Source organism: Pteropus vampyrus, unplaced genomic scaffold (genome assembly GCF_000151845.1).
Source record: "Pteropus vampyrus isolate Shadow unplaced genomic scaffold, Pvam_2.0 Scaffold108, whole genome shotgun sequence".
Taxonomy (NCBI): Eukaryota; Metazoa; Chordata; class Mammalia; order Chiroptera; family Pteropodidae; genus Pteropus; species Pteropus vampyrus.
The window spans coordinates 1,940,386-1,958,118 of record NW_011888889.1 but is presented as its reverse complement, the minus strand read 5'-3'; the positions used below and the strand labels follow the sequence as shown (position 1 = coordinate 1,958,118).

At 35.8% G+C, this 17,733-nt stretch overlaps 1 protein-coding gene across 6 annotated transcripts in view; it reads right to left on the bottom strand.

The window, feature by feature from the left end:
- The window catches only part of MTUS1 (microtubule associated scaffold protein 1), a 133,908-nt gene that overhangs the window by 26,585 nt on the left and 89,590 nt on the right, over window positions 1-17,733 (bottom strand). For all 6 annotated transcript variants that reach the window (XM_011365259.2, XM_011365260.2, XM_011365261.2 and 3 more), the window contains one exon: window positions 5,140-5,354. In XM_011365259.2, coding sequence (XP_011363561.1) covers window positions 5,140-5,354 — 215 coding nt within the window. The remainder of the gene's footprint in view (window positions 1-5,139; window positions 5,355-17,733) is intronic.

Here is a 17,733-nt window from a genome sequence, read left to right as displayed (position 1 = left end):
TTGCCAGGAGAAATTTTCTGAAAACTTTTATGTCCTACTACAAATAAATACCAGGTCATCTTTTTGTTTATCAAAGAAATTTGAAGACAAGAAATTTCAGTACCCATGTGGACATTTCTCCCAACCTTACTTCTCAGCCTTCCTGTCCACAATGCCCAGAAGCCATCGATACCTTCCAGACTCTGTCAACCCCAGTAACAGCAGCAGGAAAACCACGCGGCCATCGTTGACTCTTCTTTGTCTAAATGGGTTGTGCCAAAGCCGGTCAGTTTTTCCTTCCTAATGTGTCTCGAATTCCTCGCTCTTTTTCTATTAGTGCTACCTCCACCCCAGTCCGGATCCAAACCAACCCATTCCCGGATGGTCAAAAGCCCAGAGAGCTGCTACATTATCATCCCATATTCTTTGTACATACCAATACTCTTGCTCAGAAAGAGTCTTCCATTGAATGCATAAAAAAATAAACATCACCCTAGTTCCATGAACCTCAATCAGCCAGCTCCTGTTTAGACTCCTGACTCTTCTTCTGTCCAAAGTCATGCTCACCATGCATGGCCCACCTCCACACTCCGGAAGGCCTGGTCTCCCTGACCTAACCCACTAACAGGAAATGCTAACTGTTTATCATGGACATCATCCTCCCGCCCCAATTGCCCAGACAGAACATTTACCCTTCTGAATTGGAGGGCAAATTATTATTCAATACCAATTAACAAGATATTGAGAAAAATTATGAGATATTGAGATATTGAGAAAAATTATGAGAAATTTAAGACATGGTCCCTGCCTTTGAGAAGCGTAGGACCTAAGTAGAACTAAAGCACCCAGGCCCAGTTCTCTGGTCATGTCTCAAAGCAGATGACCTCATCTAAGGGGAAGTAGTACAGGAAAATTGAAGAATCAAGAGATTTAAATATGACACCACGTGAAATACTGACCACAGTGCCCATACCATAATAAACATATACTGTTAGTTTCTGCCCAACTCTTTCTGGTTGCTTGCCCTTTAAGATACTTACCCTTTATTTACAGATGATAAAATGTGTTTTGTCACTTAGATACCGATTGCCTATTTCTTTTTATTCAGCTGTTCCTATATCAGCATTTCTGTCTTAGATAATAAACTCTTTAGAATCCGGATAACAAGTTTATTTAATTCTCTTTGTATAATAAAATGCAGAGGGAGGGTGAGACTCTGGATAGAAAAATGCTTTTACACTCATACATTAAACATATGCAGTGCTCCACGGAAAAAAAAATGGATTTGCCATAATTTAATTAGGAGTCCCTGGGACACAGGCACTTAGTCTCTGGCCAGCATCCCATCAGCGGGTCTGAATTTCCTGGCCACTGAAGAATAACAGCATCACAGGGCGTTGCAGAAAAGAGCTGCTTCAGATGGCTCAGACGTGTGCTATGTCTGATCCCCTCCCCAACGTCCACATGATGCATTGTGTCCACTTTTCTTGTTCTAAGACAATTTTACTTATAGTAGACTGCTAGTGTCATTCAAAATTCACCTTTGTTTAGGAGCTGCTTTAGGCAAAAATAGAACTGGAGGTGCACTACATAATAATTCAGAGATTTGGGGGGTTACTTCAGTCCTGTTCAGGCTTACCTAGAAACTCATCCATAGACCCTTCTATGAAGAAATTGAAATTACAACCATCAAAACTGTCCCTCACTTCAGTGGTCTGTACAGAATACTGCACGGCTATGCAAGGATAAACCAAGAAATGCAACAAACTAAAACAATAGTGTGTCCTTTGAGAAACAGAAAGTATGGTATTAGTTTCCAGAGTCTTGAGACATTTATTAAAACTTCTGCTATATAATGAACTTTGTCTGCCACTAAAGTGGGAAAGTTGTGGTTATTGCAACAAGATGATAAGCAATAGTTCCACTGTCTCCTATAATCAACCATTTTTACCAATAATCTAAAGCTCTAAAACCATTGAGAAAAAGTTAGCAATAACAATATATATATATAGATCAATTTGCATCTAAAATCTACATCTACCTATCTACTTATCTATTAATCAATCGCTTCTGTAATGAAGAGTTAAGAGAGAAAATCATTTTGAAGAAATTACTTAACTTTTCCCCTGGTTATATCTTTTCTTTCCCACTATTTTGTAACAGTGCCCTGTACACATTAGGCAATCAGTAAATAATTGCTGATTGATTATAAAGAGCTAGCAAAGAACATTTATATAAAGACTTTACATGTTCAACTCACATCTGCAATCTCATTCTCCCTACTCATCCATTTGTTCATTCAGGTATACACTGTGTGTCTATTTTGCATAAAGCACTGCTATAGTTGCTGGAGTGGTTGCCTAAGAAAGAACTAGACACAGATCCTGCTCACAGTGAACTTCCCATCTTAAAAAACAAAAAGAAGTGCTAAATGGTTACCTATAAAGAGAAATGTGAGTGCTCCTAGAATCCAGACGTTAGATGGAATGCAGAGCTAGAAAGACAAAGAAAATCTTCATAAAAGAGGGAGTTTTTAAGCTGACTTTTTAGAAATTCAGTGGAGTCACAATTACATGGGCATTAGGACCTAGATTAGGTGTAAGATGAAATTTACATATAGTAAAAGTACCCCTGAAACTCATTAAGAGTTTACCCTGCTGTGGACTGACAAAGCATCTCTCAGTATGCCCCGCCTGTGAGATTTTTCCTATAGTGATGGAACGACTCTTTCTCCAACTGAGTACCTGATAAAGTGTCTTTGGCTTGTGTTTTAGGGGCCTCGTCATATAGGAAGAAAGTACCTTTAAACACCAGGATCACAGAGTGGAGAAGTTTTACGCCCACACGGTGTTTAGGGACTGAGAATACAGCTGAAGGAAGAGCTGACTCTGGCCTTCCTCTCAGATCCACTCCTGGGCCTTTGCTCAATGAGGTGCATTAAAGGCAGAACCGCCTCATCTATTTAATTGCATTTTTTACTTTGGCTATTTGTATAATGAACCCGTGTAAATTAAATGCAGGTAGTGAGGGGATGCCATTATAAGGAAGATCTGAACATGTATGTATTAGCAGGAAGAGTGGTACCTTGTAATGGTACTTGAACAAAGGATGAAAAAACACAGGAAGTTTATAGGAGATTTTTACTTCCTATACCTGAGTTTAATTCCTGATCCCCCTCTCACTAGCTGTCTAATGGTAGTCAAGTTTCTTAACAGATTTGTGTCTCAATTTTCTTATTTGTAAATTCCAACTTGTGTTTTTTGGGGAGGATTTAATAAGTAAGACTGTCTGGTACTTAGTAATATATATTCAACAAATGTCAAATCCCTCTTGCTTCTCCTCTTCTTCCCTATCATACAGCTGGAACATCAGGCAGTGAGGGCAAGGTTAAAAATGGCAGTTGGTGCCAAATTAAAGAGAATCTCACATTCCAAGTTATTTATCAGAGTCATCCAAAAGAAATATAATGTGAGCCATGTACATAATTTTAATTTCCTAGTAGCCATATTTTAAAAGTTTAAAATTTTAATGATATATTTTATTTAACTCAGCATATCCAAAATATTACCATTTCAACATCTAGTCAATAGAAAATTATCAACAAGATATTTTACACCTTTTTTTATATGAAGTCTTCAAAATACATGTGTATTTTACGTTTACTGCCTATCCCAAATCAGCCTGACTATGTATACTTCAAGTGCTCAATAGCTTCATGATGCTGGTGGCTCCCACATGGAACAGGTGAGCTGTAGAGAATGGAGAACCACTGAAGGTTTTAATCAGTAGAGCAGAAAAGCTTTGGAAAGATGAATCTGTCAGCAGTGCTTGGGATGAATAATAGGGGAGTGAGGATAAGCCTGAAGACTGGTTTAAGCTGTTAGTACCATAATCTAGTGGACAATTATCCAGGATCTGAACAAGGTTTGCATCAGTAGGAATAGAAAAGAGGGGATGAAGCCAAGAAACACTGTGGGATGAGAGTTCACAGAATTTGATGACTGATTTCACGTGGGAGATAAAGGAGCGAGAAGAGTTGAACATGGGGTTGTTAAGCTAGATATAATGATTAAGTGGTTTATAACTAAATAGACAAACTAATTGTTCCCTAAATTTGATATTACGTGGTTTCCAATTTAGCTTACTTGGTTATATAACAACTGTAGAATTCCTTACACATTAAAGAAAAAATAAATACTATATACTGCTGTAACTTAAAAATGATGTAAATGTCTCCCTCTCCCTCTCAAAAAATATATATTTGGACAAAGCTATAAAATGTTCATCAAATATGATCTAAACTGTCTACTGGCTTGGTAGCTTGTCAAAGGCACGGACCAAATCTCACTCATTTCTGTCTCCCCTGCCACACATAGGCGACCACATCAGAGTAGCCTCTATGGGAAAAATAGGTTTGCTGGATGGAACTGAACTATAATACAAAGAAATTGATCAGTTTTCATCTTGAGATTTCATGTATGCCCATCTTTAAAACTGTGATTAAAAAAAAACCTCAAGAGTTCAAGTTACATTCTCACCCCCGTGTTTCCCTTCAGATAATAGTTTTTGTCACTATGCCAGGAACATATGTTTATAGAAACTTGGTCTTCTCAATGAATTTTAACTAGTTCCTGAATTGACATCCTTGTAGTATATCAAGGAAGAGTAAGCACAGAAAATCTGTTTTGTGTTTGTTGTACCACAAACTGTTTTAGGAATGGATAAAAATTCTTAAGAGTCTCCAGAGCAATACTGGGAGTTACCTCAAAAGTATCCTTTGACCCACAGATGTAATCAACCTCGTTTTTTTCAAAGCATTAAACTGTAATATGGAAATATACATAGTTAGCCAAAAACTTAAATGAAAAAATGCTAATGCTAATATAGTCTGGAGGTGCATAGAAGTATAACGGGCAATCATCTTTTAGCTACTGTTGGTCTAAGAGATTGTAGAGAAGAAAAGTACCTACTAGAAATGTTTCCATCTCGAATTTCTAGAGTAACTCAAGTATTGAGTTGGCAAAAGCATAACTAGATGAATTCTGTCTGATCTTACCAATCATTAATTTAAAGATATTTACAAGAGCATGAGCATTGCCCCCCTCAGTTCCTGCCCCCCAACTCAGTGAGAAAGACTGCTTAGAGTGTATACCGCCTTACCTCAGACAGTAGGTGCTGAATCACAACTGTTAATGCTTCAAACTTGATGTGTCCACAGGAAAGAAGCCGCTTGAGCTGCAGGATAAATCCACTTTGGTTTTCACATTTTGCTTTATATTGAGCCAACTCAAGTGTTTTTTCAGAGGACAAAACATCTGGAGATGTCTGTGTCTGGATACATAAACTTCTGGGATTCTTTTGCCTTCCCTTTTCAACTGCAAAAGGAATTAATAATTAGTTGTAAAATATATGATTTTGATTTTTATAATAATCACTATATACATTCAAATACCACAAAATAAGCCACAGAAATGCATTTAACTTATGTTTATATAAGGAAAGCATATGGATGAGAGCTGGAATTAATCAAATATCTAAATGTTTGGAATTCATACACACAGACAATGACTTTAATTCAGATTTTAAAGATTTCCATGGGGCAGAGAATTATGTACATGAAACAAATAGATTTAGCAATCCAGAAACAGGAAAACTGTGTGCAAACTAATGTTTTCATAGTTTCTAATTTTCTAGGTAAACTGGTACAGAAACCTGACTGTCACAAGTACCCTAACTCTATATCCTGGTCACATATGCTGACACAAAAACACAAATTATTGGACTTTAAATGCCTTTCTCTCCTCCCGCACTTTTTTTTTTTTTTTAAAAAAACTTTCCATCCTTTACTTGCTGACATCCTGGTCATTACAAAGATTTATACTACAGATAACTTATTTCCTAATCTCTAATAAATCATCACATTCATTGACTATTTAATCAATATATTTTGCCCCTTATCTTTAAGTTCATTGTTAAAGAGTACTATACTTTTGACTATACTATCCCATTTTCTATCAATCACAAGCTTTGCTGTTTTTTTCCCTCTCCAAGTAGTAATACTGGTTAAATAATTTTTTAAAAGCTCATGCTAATACTCAGATCCATCTGAGATGCCCTGCCAAGTGATTTTCACTTTCTACACCAAAGTGCCCTGGGAATTACTCTGCTTTATTTTAAGTGAAAAATTGTTCAGTTTTGGAACCATTCCAAATATCTCAGTCACTTTAAATATCAAACTGAACTGGAAAAACAGGAAACAAGCTGCTTAGCTTCTTGAAATAAGTAGGCCAAATAATCAAAACAAATCTAAATCTGAAAAAAAAAAAGACACAAGAAGCTAATAAAAAAAACTCAAATGTTTCCTTATTTTCAGAGGCATTCCCTATGACATCTACATTCTGTAGTAACAAACAAACCTAAGACAATTTAATACACAGCGATTGTTTTCTCTAATTTTTCAGGGCAAAGAAAATTACAGTAATTTCTTAAAGGAAAATAAACAAAGAAACCTCGGTATTCATGTTCCAAGAACTAATGGCAAAATACACTCAATATGCTCTTTAAGTTAAAAATGGAAAAAGGCTTTTCTTTTCTATGGTTGCTTTCTATGGTTAAACAACTCATATCTGTATTAATACTTGATAATTCTCAATTATAAAATGACTAAGATATCTGTTGTTTTTAAAATACTTGAAAAGAGGGGAAGAGTTTGTCCATTATTCTTTTTTGTTAATTAAATTTATCAGGATGACATTGGTTAATAAAATTACATAGGTTTCAATTGTATAATTCAATAATACATTACCCGTATATTGCACTGTGTGTTCATCACCCAAAGTTAAATCTCCTTCTGTCACCATATATTACCCTTATCTATTTCTCCCTCTTCCCACCTTCCCACTAGTAACCACTAAACTGTTGTCTGTGTTTGAGTTTTTGTTTGTCTTGTTCATTTGCTACTTTCAGTTTTATATCCCACATATGAAATGATATACTTCTCAACTTTCTGTGTCTTCTTTTGCTTGGCACGATAATCTCAAGATCCATCCATGTTGTTGCAAATGGCAGCAATTCATCTTTTTTTGCCTTATTCTTTATAAGCAATTACTATTTGTTTATCAATAATTGTCAATTCCACAGCAGATGGAGAAAGTAAGTTAAAAGTCATAATATTAAAGACCTGAAGGAGGAATAACTTCACAGTCACTAAATTAAAAAAATCTAAGTATTTTATAATTTGTCAAAATAGCTGAGATTAGTATTCCTTTATTTCAAGGGTTCCCAAGCCCTAGGCCGTAGAATGGTACCAGTCCGTGGCCTGTTAGGAACCCAGGTTGCACAGCAGGAGGTGAGCAGCGGGAGAGCTAGCAAACCTTCATCTGTATTTGCAGATGCTTCCCAGCACCAGCATCACCGCCTTCGCTCCACCTCAGATCATCAGGCATTCGATTCTCATAGGAGCACCAATCACTGGTACCAAAAAGACTGGGGACTGCAGCTTTATTTTATGTTATTTCCTAAAATATTCTTAGAAATTATTTTTGTCATAAAACATATAATAATAATTAATATGGTGTTTTGTTGTTCCTAGTGTCTCACTTTCCTCTCTTTTGATCCTCCCAGTAACTCTTGATAGGGAAGGTGAGATTCAAGGATGTGAAGGGTGTAGACAGCTTCTATGGGACAGAGTCCAAGTCAGAGCCCAGGCCTCTGATGCCAAGACTCTACTCCCATGCATTTTGGAAACTGGAGAATGTGGTAGAGATATAACGTATTTCATAACTAAAAATAAAACATTTATGCAATAATCTGGATAAACTGTTCCTTTAATACATTCAAGCCCATTATCTAAGTACTCTTCATTTCAATAAGCCTACATATAAACATCTATGTTTTATATGTTTTATATATTTTATACAAACAGAACGGCAATAAACATCTTTTAACTCTCCGACCATCTAGAATTTACAACAACATACGTAGATGTAAGTTGATTCTCCTGATTAATATCAATGCTATATGATATATTGCTTTGAGTTCATTTCTTGATTCTTTAACATTTGATTCTCTTTCTAGAAGTTACATGGTAATCAATTTTATAATTTAACATAATATAACAGAGTTTTAAAACTATTAGGTTATAATTATTTGCAAAATTTAAGAGGTAAAGCTTTCATATTAACAGTTTTGGAGAATATTCTTTAAGATTCTTGCCTGCTTAGTCTTTCAGATAAATTTTAATATTAACTGACCAAGTTTTAGTAAGTTATTACATAAGGAATATAACATATTGAATTAAGCGTAAATTAATACATTAAACATTGTTTTTCACACATGGGTTTGGAATACAGGTACTCCCTTTGTAGCACCAAATTCTTTATTTTTCTTCAAATTATCTTTTAAAGTCAGGTAATAGTTAAGTATTTGACTCATTTATGAACTAAATATTTTTCATTGTGTTACCAAGATTTTTAAAATTTATCTTATGATTCTACTAAAAATATTTGCTAGTAATATTGTTTTGCTAAATTCTTTGACTTTATGTATGTAATATACCTTCTTTTATATTTATTTTTCTTATTGAATGACTGATTCTATTTCTAATATTATTTTAAAGACAGGGAGATAGCCTTATCTCTTGTTTTAAGGAGATTAAGTGTAGTGTTTTTCAATGGACATAGATATTAAAATAATACACTTATATCAAGAATCTATCAATATTTTTTTTAAGTATTTAAAAAATGAGTTGGATTTGCTGACTCCTTATAAGGCCTCCAAAACCATTATGACTTTTTACTGATTTTTATTTTAATTTGATAAATGTTGTTAAAGGCTTTTCTTATGCCATAGTGGCTCAAATTCCTGAGACAAACTCTTAATTGTTTCATATATGTTAGGACAACAGTATAAGCTGTTCACTAGCTTGTTGCTGAGGATTCAGATGGCTTAAGGACACAAGCTAGGTTGATATCTATACATTTCCTTTATGTTTTGGTTGCTTTAACTTTTGGTAACAAAATGATATTTGTGCTTATAAAAGTCCTATTTCCATAATTTAGAACTGTTCTATCAGGGCATATATATATTTTGAAGGTTTAGAAAATTCTCTAGGACCCAAGACTATATTGAGAATGCTGCTAAGATCACTCTAAAATGAACTTAAGTCATTTTTGCCAAGGTACACCCTGGAAAACACCAACTACCCAAATTTGATTGCATTCCAGTCAAGCAAGTCCCCTGGTTCTTAGCTGCTTTCTCATTTGTGCTTTGCCTGGTTGCTGTTTCACCTTCAGTGGCAGTTAAGTTTCAGGGTGTTAACTCCATCTAATTAAAGAAGCAGGGGAGGGAATGCGACTGCTTCAGTAAAACCTGAGCTGTCCACATGCCAGCCTCTTTTCCTCTCAGGCTTTCTTAATGGCCAGAGAACCAGAATTTCAAGAGTTGGGGGAACCCCATTTATGAGCATCAGCTCTTAAGTGTCCAGCCATGAAAACCCAAACCATCACACCTAGAACACAAACACTGCTCTGCTTCAGATTTGATAGAAGTCATAAGATCTGTACATCATGATGCAGTTTTCAATACTAAGATTCTTATTCAAGCATTTAAAATGATTCTGGTCACTTCTGTCTGCATAATTTCATGTACTCAAATTGATGTTTGAGAACATAAAAGCTTTTCGAGAAGTCTTCTCTAACATACCTTAGTACAAACTGTTGAATTCATAGCTGGTAAGCAAGAACTTATCCTATTATGAATCCTACATGGGCGTAAAATGACAACTATAGAGGGGTTTTCATTGCAAATTTGTTTGAAAGATTAAAAAAAATAACTCAAACATCCATAAGTAGAAGACTGGTTAAATAAATTTACATTTATATAGTAAATGTAATACCAACACTGTAACAAAGAACTAGGAAGCTCTCTGTGATTAATGAAAAAAAAGCCTAGTAAAGAGCAATGTAGATAATACACCCCACTGTATACAGATGAGAATATGAGCAAATTTTCTTTTTTGCTTATAAACACATGACAAGATTATCACATAATATCTATAAAAATACTAAAAATGTTTACTGTTCCGGAGAAGGGAATAGGAACCAGACAGATACAAGGTATTCTAACGCATTTTTTTTATATTTTTTAAAACCATGGAGTAAATATACTACTTATTCAAAATTTAAATAGTAATACTGTTTTTCTAAGGTGGTGAAAATGAATTCTGAGCATTGAAAATCTTTATTTAACACTTAGCCATCAAGAAAACACAGTCAATCCATGTTTCTTCCTTGAGGAATCGCAACAAGAATCTAAACACATGTTTTGTTGTATGTGAATACTCAGGATAGATTTACATTTAAAGAGAAGAGAAAATATTGACATATTATTTTTCTAAGAGTATATGTCTTCAAATTTTAACAGAAGAGCAAATAAGCTAGTAGACTGCCCTCTACCTAAACTGGAAAAGCATGTGGTGACCTCAATCTTCTGCTCCATATACTGTGCTCCCTAAGGACAAAATTGTACCCCACGGCAGCAGATGACCCAGTTTGAGCATTTCTCCCTCTTTCCTCACCCCAGTGCTCAACGATGGTGCAAAAATCTCCAATGATGCTCAAAACCCCAGTGCTCATATATAGGGTATTTCATAATACTAAAACAACAGTTTTCCTTAAATCCTACAGGATTCGTTATTTATAAGACATTAGCATAACGTGAACCAAATTTTGCCCTTATATTCCACTTATTAACATATTACCATTTTTAATAATGCAGCTGTATTTAAAAACAGTATTTTATTATACCTATACCATCAGGACATGTTCTGGTTTCAAAGAATAAGTTTAATCAGAAAGCTTAAAATTAAATGTTAACTTCTATGTAGATTCAGATGTCTCTTGACAAGATAATTACCACTTTGCTGTCTGATCCAACCTGCCAGGATTCATTCTAACGAAACAAACGTCCACCAGGAAAACAAAAGTCCTGAATCAAAGACATGTGCTCACTTGAAAAACAGGTGGATTACACTGTTTGCTATCTTTGTTCTACTCAAAAACCTTAATAAAATTTAAAACCAGCCTAATGAACTTACTTATCATCTTCTTAAAGTAGAAGATAAAGAGGAACAGACCCGTTTTTCAAGTCACTCAGGCTATCGATCCCCATCTCAAGGCTAAACACAATTGTTGACAGACATGGACTAACCATCATCACATACTAGCTGCTGAGGATACACATCCATCCTAAGGCCAAAAAAGCCATTTACTGAATCTGCTGGTTTCTAAATATTAGAACTGAGTTAGAGATAAGACCTACTAGGAGAGTGCGTTGGCTACCATGAAACACAAAACACAGAATGTAGAAACTAATATTGCCTAGTTTTTTTTGTATATGCACTGACCTACTCACTTATTCACCAAATATTTATCAAAATTTACCATGACAGCGTCACTGTAGGGTGGGGGGAGTCACTGTAGGGTGGGGGGACTGGCCCTGGTGCCTGGAGAATGGGGGATACATGAAGACACCGAAGATCTCTGCTGAATTGTTTTCCCCAAATATTAACCTCTTCCTGTCAAACTCTCATGATATATACCTCTCTGACTGAAGGTGAGTCATTTGGTGGTATGGGCTTTCTACTAGATTCTGCATCGGAAACTAATGTTTTTGGATTAATAAAACAAGGGTAATGAACTAATGGGCAGGTGAGCGTTCTCTAAATTGCTACCAGCACCCTGGACAACCAATTCCCTTCTTTCTGCCTTAATCTGAACCTATACATCTAAATGCCTTAATAGGAACACCTATCTGTACACAAGTTCTTTCAGTCGGTGTTTCCTCAGCATTAAACGTTGGGTGTTTACCCTGGTGTATTCCATGAAAACAAAGCATTAAAATGAAAATTATTGTGAAATATCTGTTCTAATAAGAGGGAGTATCCTGTTATGAAGTGATTACCCAAATGACTACTGTTCACCCAGTAAATGTCTATTGGATGCCTTCCTTAACAAATTGGTCCTTGATTTCTGGGACTTCTCTGTAGCAGAGACAGAAATATGCTATCAACAATGGCAGTGTGATTTGATAAACAGATAACAGAATTACAGTGTTGTGAGAGTAGACATGGAGAAACGCCTAGATCTTGGGGGTTCCAGAGACAGCCTGGATGGACATTTGCACACTTGGCAGACAGATAAGGAGAAAAGGTTGGCAAACACAAAAGCAGAGAGAGGCGTGGGTGGCCCTAGACCCTATGGCTACCAGTGCGGACAACAAAGTCAGTACTCTTGAAGTTACAACAAGACGAAAAGGCTGGAAGCATAAATGGAGCTAGAGCATGTGTGCCATACAAGGTTTTATCTTGTAGGAGATGCAGAATGATGCTGAGCGGGGACCAGGGGCGCTGTGGAAGAAGATCCGAGCAGGCAAGCCGGGCGGCCCGGAGGGAGGCCCAGCAAGAGCAACTTGTGGGTCAGTGGCAGAGAGAATGGTCAGGAAAACATGAATGTGTTCATGGGGCAGAACAGGAGGACTCAGTGACCAGTTGGATCAAGGGGAACCCAGGGTGAGTCACAAGTTTCCAGCTAGGAAATAACCCAAAGAGGAGTGGATTAGCACATGAGAATTGAGAGGGCAGAGAGGGGGGATGAGTTTGGTGTGGGACACGGCGAGGAGGTGTTGTGGCATTCTCTAACACTCTGCTCTTTATTCTCCAAAGACAGTCTATTCCTAACTCACCTGCTCCATAACGCTTTCCAAATTTAATTGTCTGCCATGTTATTTTCCTGAGGAGTGACCAGCTCTTTCTTTCCTGTTGTCCTGAATATTGCCCCTAACACACAACTGTTAACGCACACTAACCTATACAATCTTATCAAGATATTTAAAAAATATATTCATGGCATCATTAGTTTAAATTTGTATAAGCTTTTTTTGTGTTCCTTTCGTTATCTGTTTACTCTAAGAGATCACAGTAATCATAATTTAGGAGCCACATACAGTATTTTTCTATTTCCAAGTAGGTATGGCATTTACTTTAATATGAAACATTTGAAGCTCAGCAAAGCATCGTGTTTAGACTTTAAATTACCCAAGCCAATTATTGGTGGGGGGCGTGGGTGGGGAGGAGGACTTTAAACCATCCAAGATTTAAAAGGCTTGTTTCTATGAAAAAATATTTCAGGATAAATATGCTTACATAATTTTTCCTGAAAAAACAATCCAAATTTGACCTTAAACATTTTCCAAGTAGCTGGCAGGGAAAAAAGCAGACTCCTCCTGCTCTTTAAATGGACTACTAACTACAAAGGAAAGTTAATAGAAATTCATTACATTCGGAAATACTTTTAAGAAGGTATTAACTCCCTCAATTAGTTGGCTTTCTAAATTATCTAAAGGTCTACCTTAATATGTTCAGTTTATGGATCTGTGTCAGGACTAAAAGAGCACGCTATATAAATGAAAAAGAAAAAAACTGTGAGTAATACAATTTTAGGCCTGTCACATTAAAAATTCCAGATACTGAATGAACATGTTTTTATTCTAATCATCAAAATTTTAGTAGAGGAAAAATCTTAATTTTTATTTCATCTTAAATTAGGAAACAAGTATCTTTTGTTAGACTTCTTCACAACATACATGAACAAATTGGATAGGTCTTCTCTCAGAGGCACAAGAAAAGGAATAAAATATATACCTGCCAGGTTTCCTGCTGATATGAGTGAGGTACTGTTTCACAAAAAGCAGCCACCAGTACTGGCTTTTCCTCCTTTATTATTAAAAAAATTACCTAAAATATTAAATACTAGCCTTGGTGTGGACTTGTTTTTTGTTTTTGTCTTACTGATCATTTTGACTTTAATAATCATGATTTAATGGGTACGTAAAAAACTGCTCGGCATCACGAAGCCTGCTTATACCAAGCAGTGTCTTTTATTTCAGTATTGATGACATGCACCAGCAAGGTATCCTTTTTTATTTAACAAATGGAAGAATACAGAACCAAGATTAACATTCAGTCACCACTAGAATTGATTCCAAAACGAGAACAAAAAATCTACACGGTCCTTCTCCTTGCAATGCCTACCTGTGGCACAGTTACTGTTTTAGAATCTTAAATGCCATCTCTTCTGTGACTTCTACATCTTGAGTGAGCCAGCTCAGGTGATGTCACTGTTGTGCCAGTGAAGCCATGCTCTGTGGGGAGGTACTTTACAGCCACAGGTGGTCCCTAACCATTGCAGCCATGTTGCAATCACATGTTGTTAAATAGGGCCCCCATCAAAGCAGCATGGCTGAATCATGCAGACAGAGGTGCTGAGTCGGTGGTGGGGTGGGAGGGATCCCCAGAATGAACCAAGGGAGTCAAAAAAATTTCCTTATTGTGTATTAAAGACAACAGACTATCTTACAGTAGGCACGAAAATTTAAATAGCCAATTAATATATTGAATACTAGGAATTTCCATAAACAAATATTAAATGAAAAGAATATGTCATTCACAAAATACTAACCAGTTAAGGAAAAGCAATTTAAAAGAAAAGTGCCTAAAACTCAGGTCACCAGGGAACAACAGGATAAAAGCTAGCCTCACACCCAAAAGAAAGCTCCACTAGTCTTCATTTTTCCCCAGAGCTATATAATTGCTACTGTTTATAAAAAGAACCCCCATGTGCTAAACTAACCCAAAGAATCACCTAAGACAAATACAGAAAAACAATATTCAACATAGATTACATTTAAAACCATATCTGTTGTCTTTTCACTCAAGAAAACAAGTAACGTGTACATACTATTAATAAAACATTATTTTTAGCTCCAAAACATGCTTTAGAGCTAGCAAAGAAAGTGTAATAATCTGTATGATTTCATTTGTAGGCTGAATCTGTTCTAACCAAAACTTAACCAAAATATTTCAATTGTCCTAATAAAATAAGTATTTACTATATAATTGACTTTTGAACGACACTGGTTTGAATTGCAGGGTCCACTTACATGCACATTTTTTCAATATATACATACAGTACTATAAATGTATTTTCCTTATAGTTTACTTAACATTCTTTTCTCCAGCTTACTTTGTTAAAAATGAAGCATATAACATATGTAACATACAAAACATGTAAACTGACTGTTTGTTATTGGTAAGGCTTCCAGTTAACAGTAGGCTGTGAGTAAAGTTTTCGGGGAGTCAAAAGGTATACGTGGATTTTTGACAGCAAGTTGGAGGGGAGGGGGAAGGGTGAGCCCTCCTAACCTCTGTGTTGTCCGAGGGTTAACTATATATAGTTTGCCGTATTCCTCCAGTTTCTCCCAATGAAAAACACTGCCAAACTTCCCACCATGAATCCAAATCCAAACTGTAATGTGTGGTTTACTTTCCATTTTGACAAAATACATTAAAACAATTTAGTGCAGTACAGCCTTAGCTATCTGAAGCCTGTGAGATTAAGGTGTACTTTTTTCAACATAAAACTTTTAAAAACTTCAAAATACTAACTATTATGAATCAAACTTCATTTAACGGTTCACTGCCTTCTTAAATAGACTGCTTTAAGTACTAACGGGGACATTTTCATGTGATAACAAATTGTAACTATAAGACTACCATAGCTAAAGGAGCTTAGTACTAATCTGACAAAATGTTTTTAGCATAATGCCATTCGCACTAGTCCTTCGTAAATGCTTATCGATGTGGCAAAAGGCCAGCAAAATCTTCAAGACTGCTATCAAAAAAGCCAAAAAGAAGAATCTGGATTCACAATAAAATAATAAAGGGATGGTAGAAGGTTACATCTCTCATCTCTTATTCTTGAATTTGGTCCGTTTGATGTCATTTGTATTCTAAAAATGATTGGTTCTTTTAACTTTTTATACATAAATTCCAATATATGTTTTTTTTGTGGACACTTTCTAAAATGGCTTCATTGATTTATTGTGTAACGTGAGAAACAAGAGAAATTGAGGTTTTTAGTGTCACCTTAACAATACATGAATAGGATATGCACCATAAACGCACTACTAGTAAAATATTAATCTTTTAACACATTTTCAATACATAAAAGCCACATTCAAAGTTGAGAACAATCTTTCACAATGCATTATTTTCTAACTGAATTCATTTAGAGACAAAAATCAGTTATTAATGTGTATTTCCAAACAACGAAATGACTTGAAAGAATTTAAAAGAAATAATTCAAAATAGGTAAACATTACCAAAAGACATTTATATCATAAAAGAGAAAAATAACATGTTCTGTTTCACGATTCGACTTGTTAAATGATGTACTCTCCTTGTTTATAAGCACCCAATATCAGCTTTTGAGAAACAACTGTTTTGCCTTCTTTGAGGCAGAAACTATAAAAAGACTGTAACCCCTCTTACACCGGCAAGCACTACAGAGACTGGAGAAATCAAACACTCAATTTCCTAGACTCCCTTGAAGGGAAAGACAGCCATGTGACTGAGGTCTAGCCAATGAGATGTAAGCTTTAGTGATCTGGCACTGCCCCTAATTTTTTTTTTCCTGCCTAGAGCAGCCATTGTGAGATCATGAGGCAACAGTCAGGAGGCAAGTGCTAAAAAACAGCAGAAATGTCGATCCTGACGTTACTGAGCCACTGAACATCAGAGCTGCTTCTTTTTAGGTGAGACAAATAAGCTACTTCTTAGTTAAGCGGTCTGAACAAACTGCAGCTAAAAGCAATTCTCCTTGACAATTAAAAAAAAAAATGAATACCAAACATAAGAACATAATTTGATGACTCATTCTAATTAAACAAATTTATTCACATTTGCTCACTCTTACTAAATATCTAGTCAATATAGTCCTCTTTAGGTTCAAGTAAATGAAAATATTTTGCTCTGTTAATAACAGTTCACCTACCCTTCCTCAACATGTATGTACATAAATCCCTCCCTTTTGCTATAGTAATTGCTTTTAATCTCATTAGTTTAGCAAAAAGAACTCTATTTTAGTGCAAAGAAGTGCCTTCACTTGAATCAGGAAAGCACCAACTCTTTGAAGCTCAAAATTGCACTTTTCAGAATAATATAGGTGTCTCTAGCATTTCAAAAATTTAATTCTAATAAAACTGGTGGCAAAAAAAAAAAAAAATCTACTTAGAAGATTCTTTCCCTTCCACTAACTCATTATAAAATTGTAACTAATACATTGAGGCAGAATTTTAAAATAGACTGAACTGAATGCTTTGGCAAGACAGACCATTGCCAGCACTTTGGCAGGTCAGTGAAATCACTTCTGGACTTCTTAGAAGATGTTAGCACTTCCCTGATGCTGAGCTCTTCATCCATGCCTGACAACCCTGCAATATCACTCAGAGCTCTGACAAATTTGCTCTTTTTTCTTGCTCCTATTCACAGAGAAAATTACATCCTGGATGCAATAACAATGGACACCACACAATAACAATACACTAACATGCACAGTGCCCTGTGTAACGGTTCAATAACAGGGCCTTTTCTGTCTGGGTCCCTAAAAATCCTTATTGCTAGCACCTCTCTCTCCATAATCTATTAAAATTCTGACATATTAAAATTCCTTTGTTTCCTTGAAGCCACCTTCGCCCTCACCTCCAGCTTTCGCATGTTCTTTTTTCCACTTGGAACATTTTATTTCTTGGATAATTCCACATATGTGAGGTTCAAGCTCAAATGGTACTTCTGAAAGACCTGGATAAATTTAGCGTCACCTACTAGAAGCTGCCTAAATGCCTAGTCCCCGCCGTACC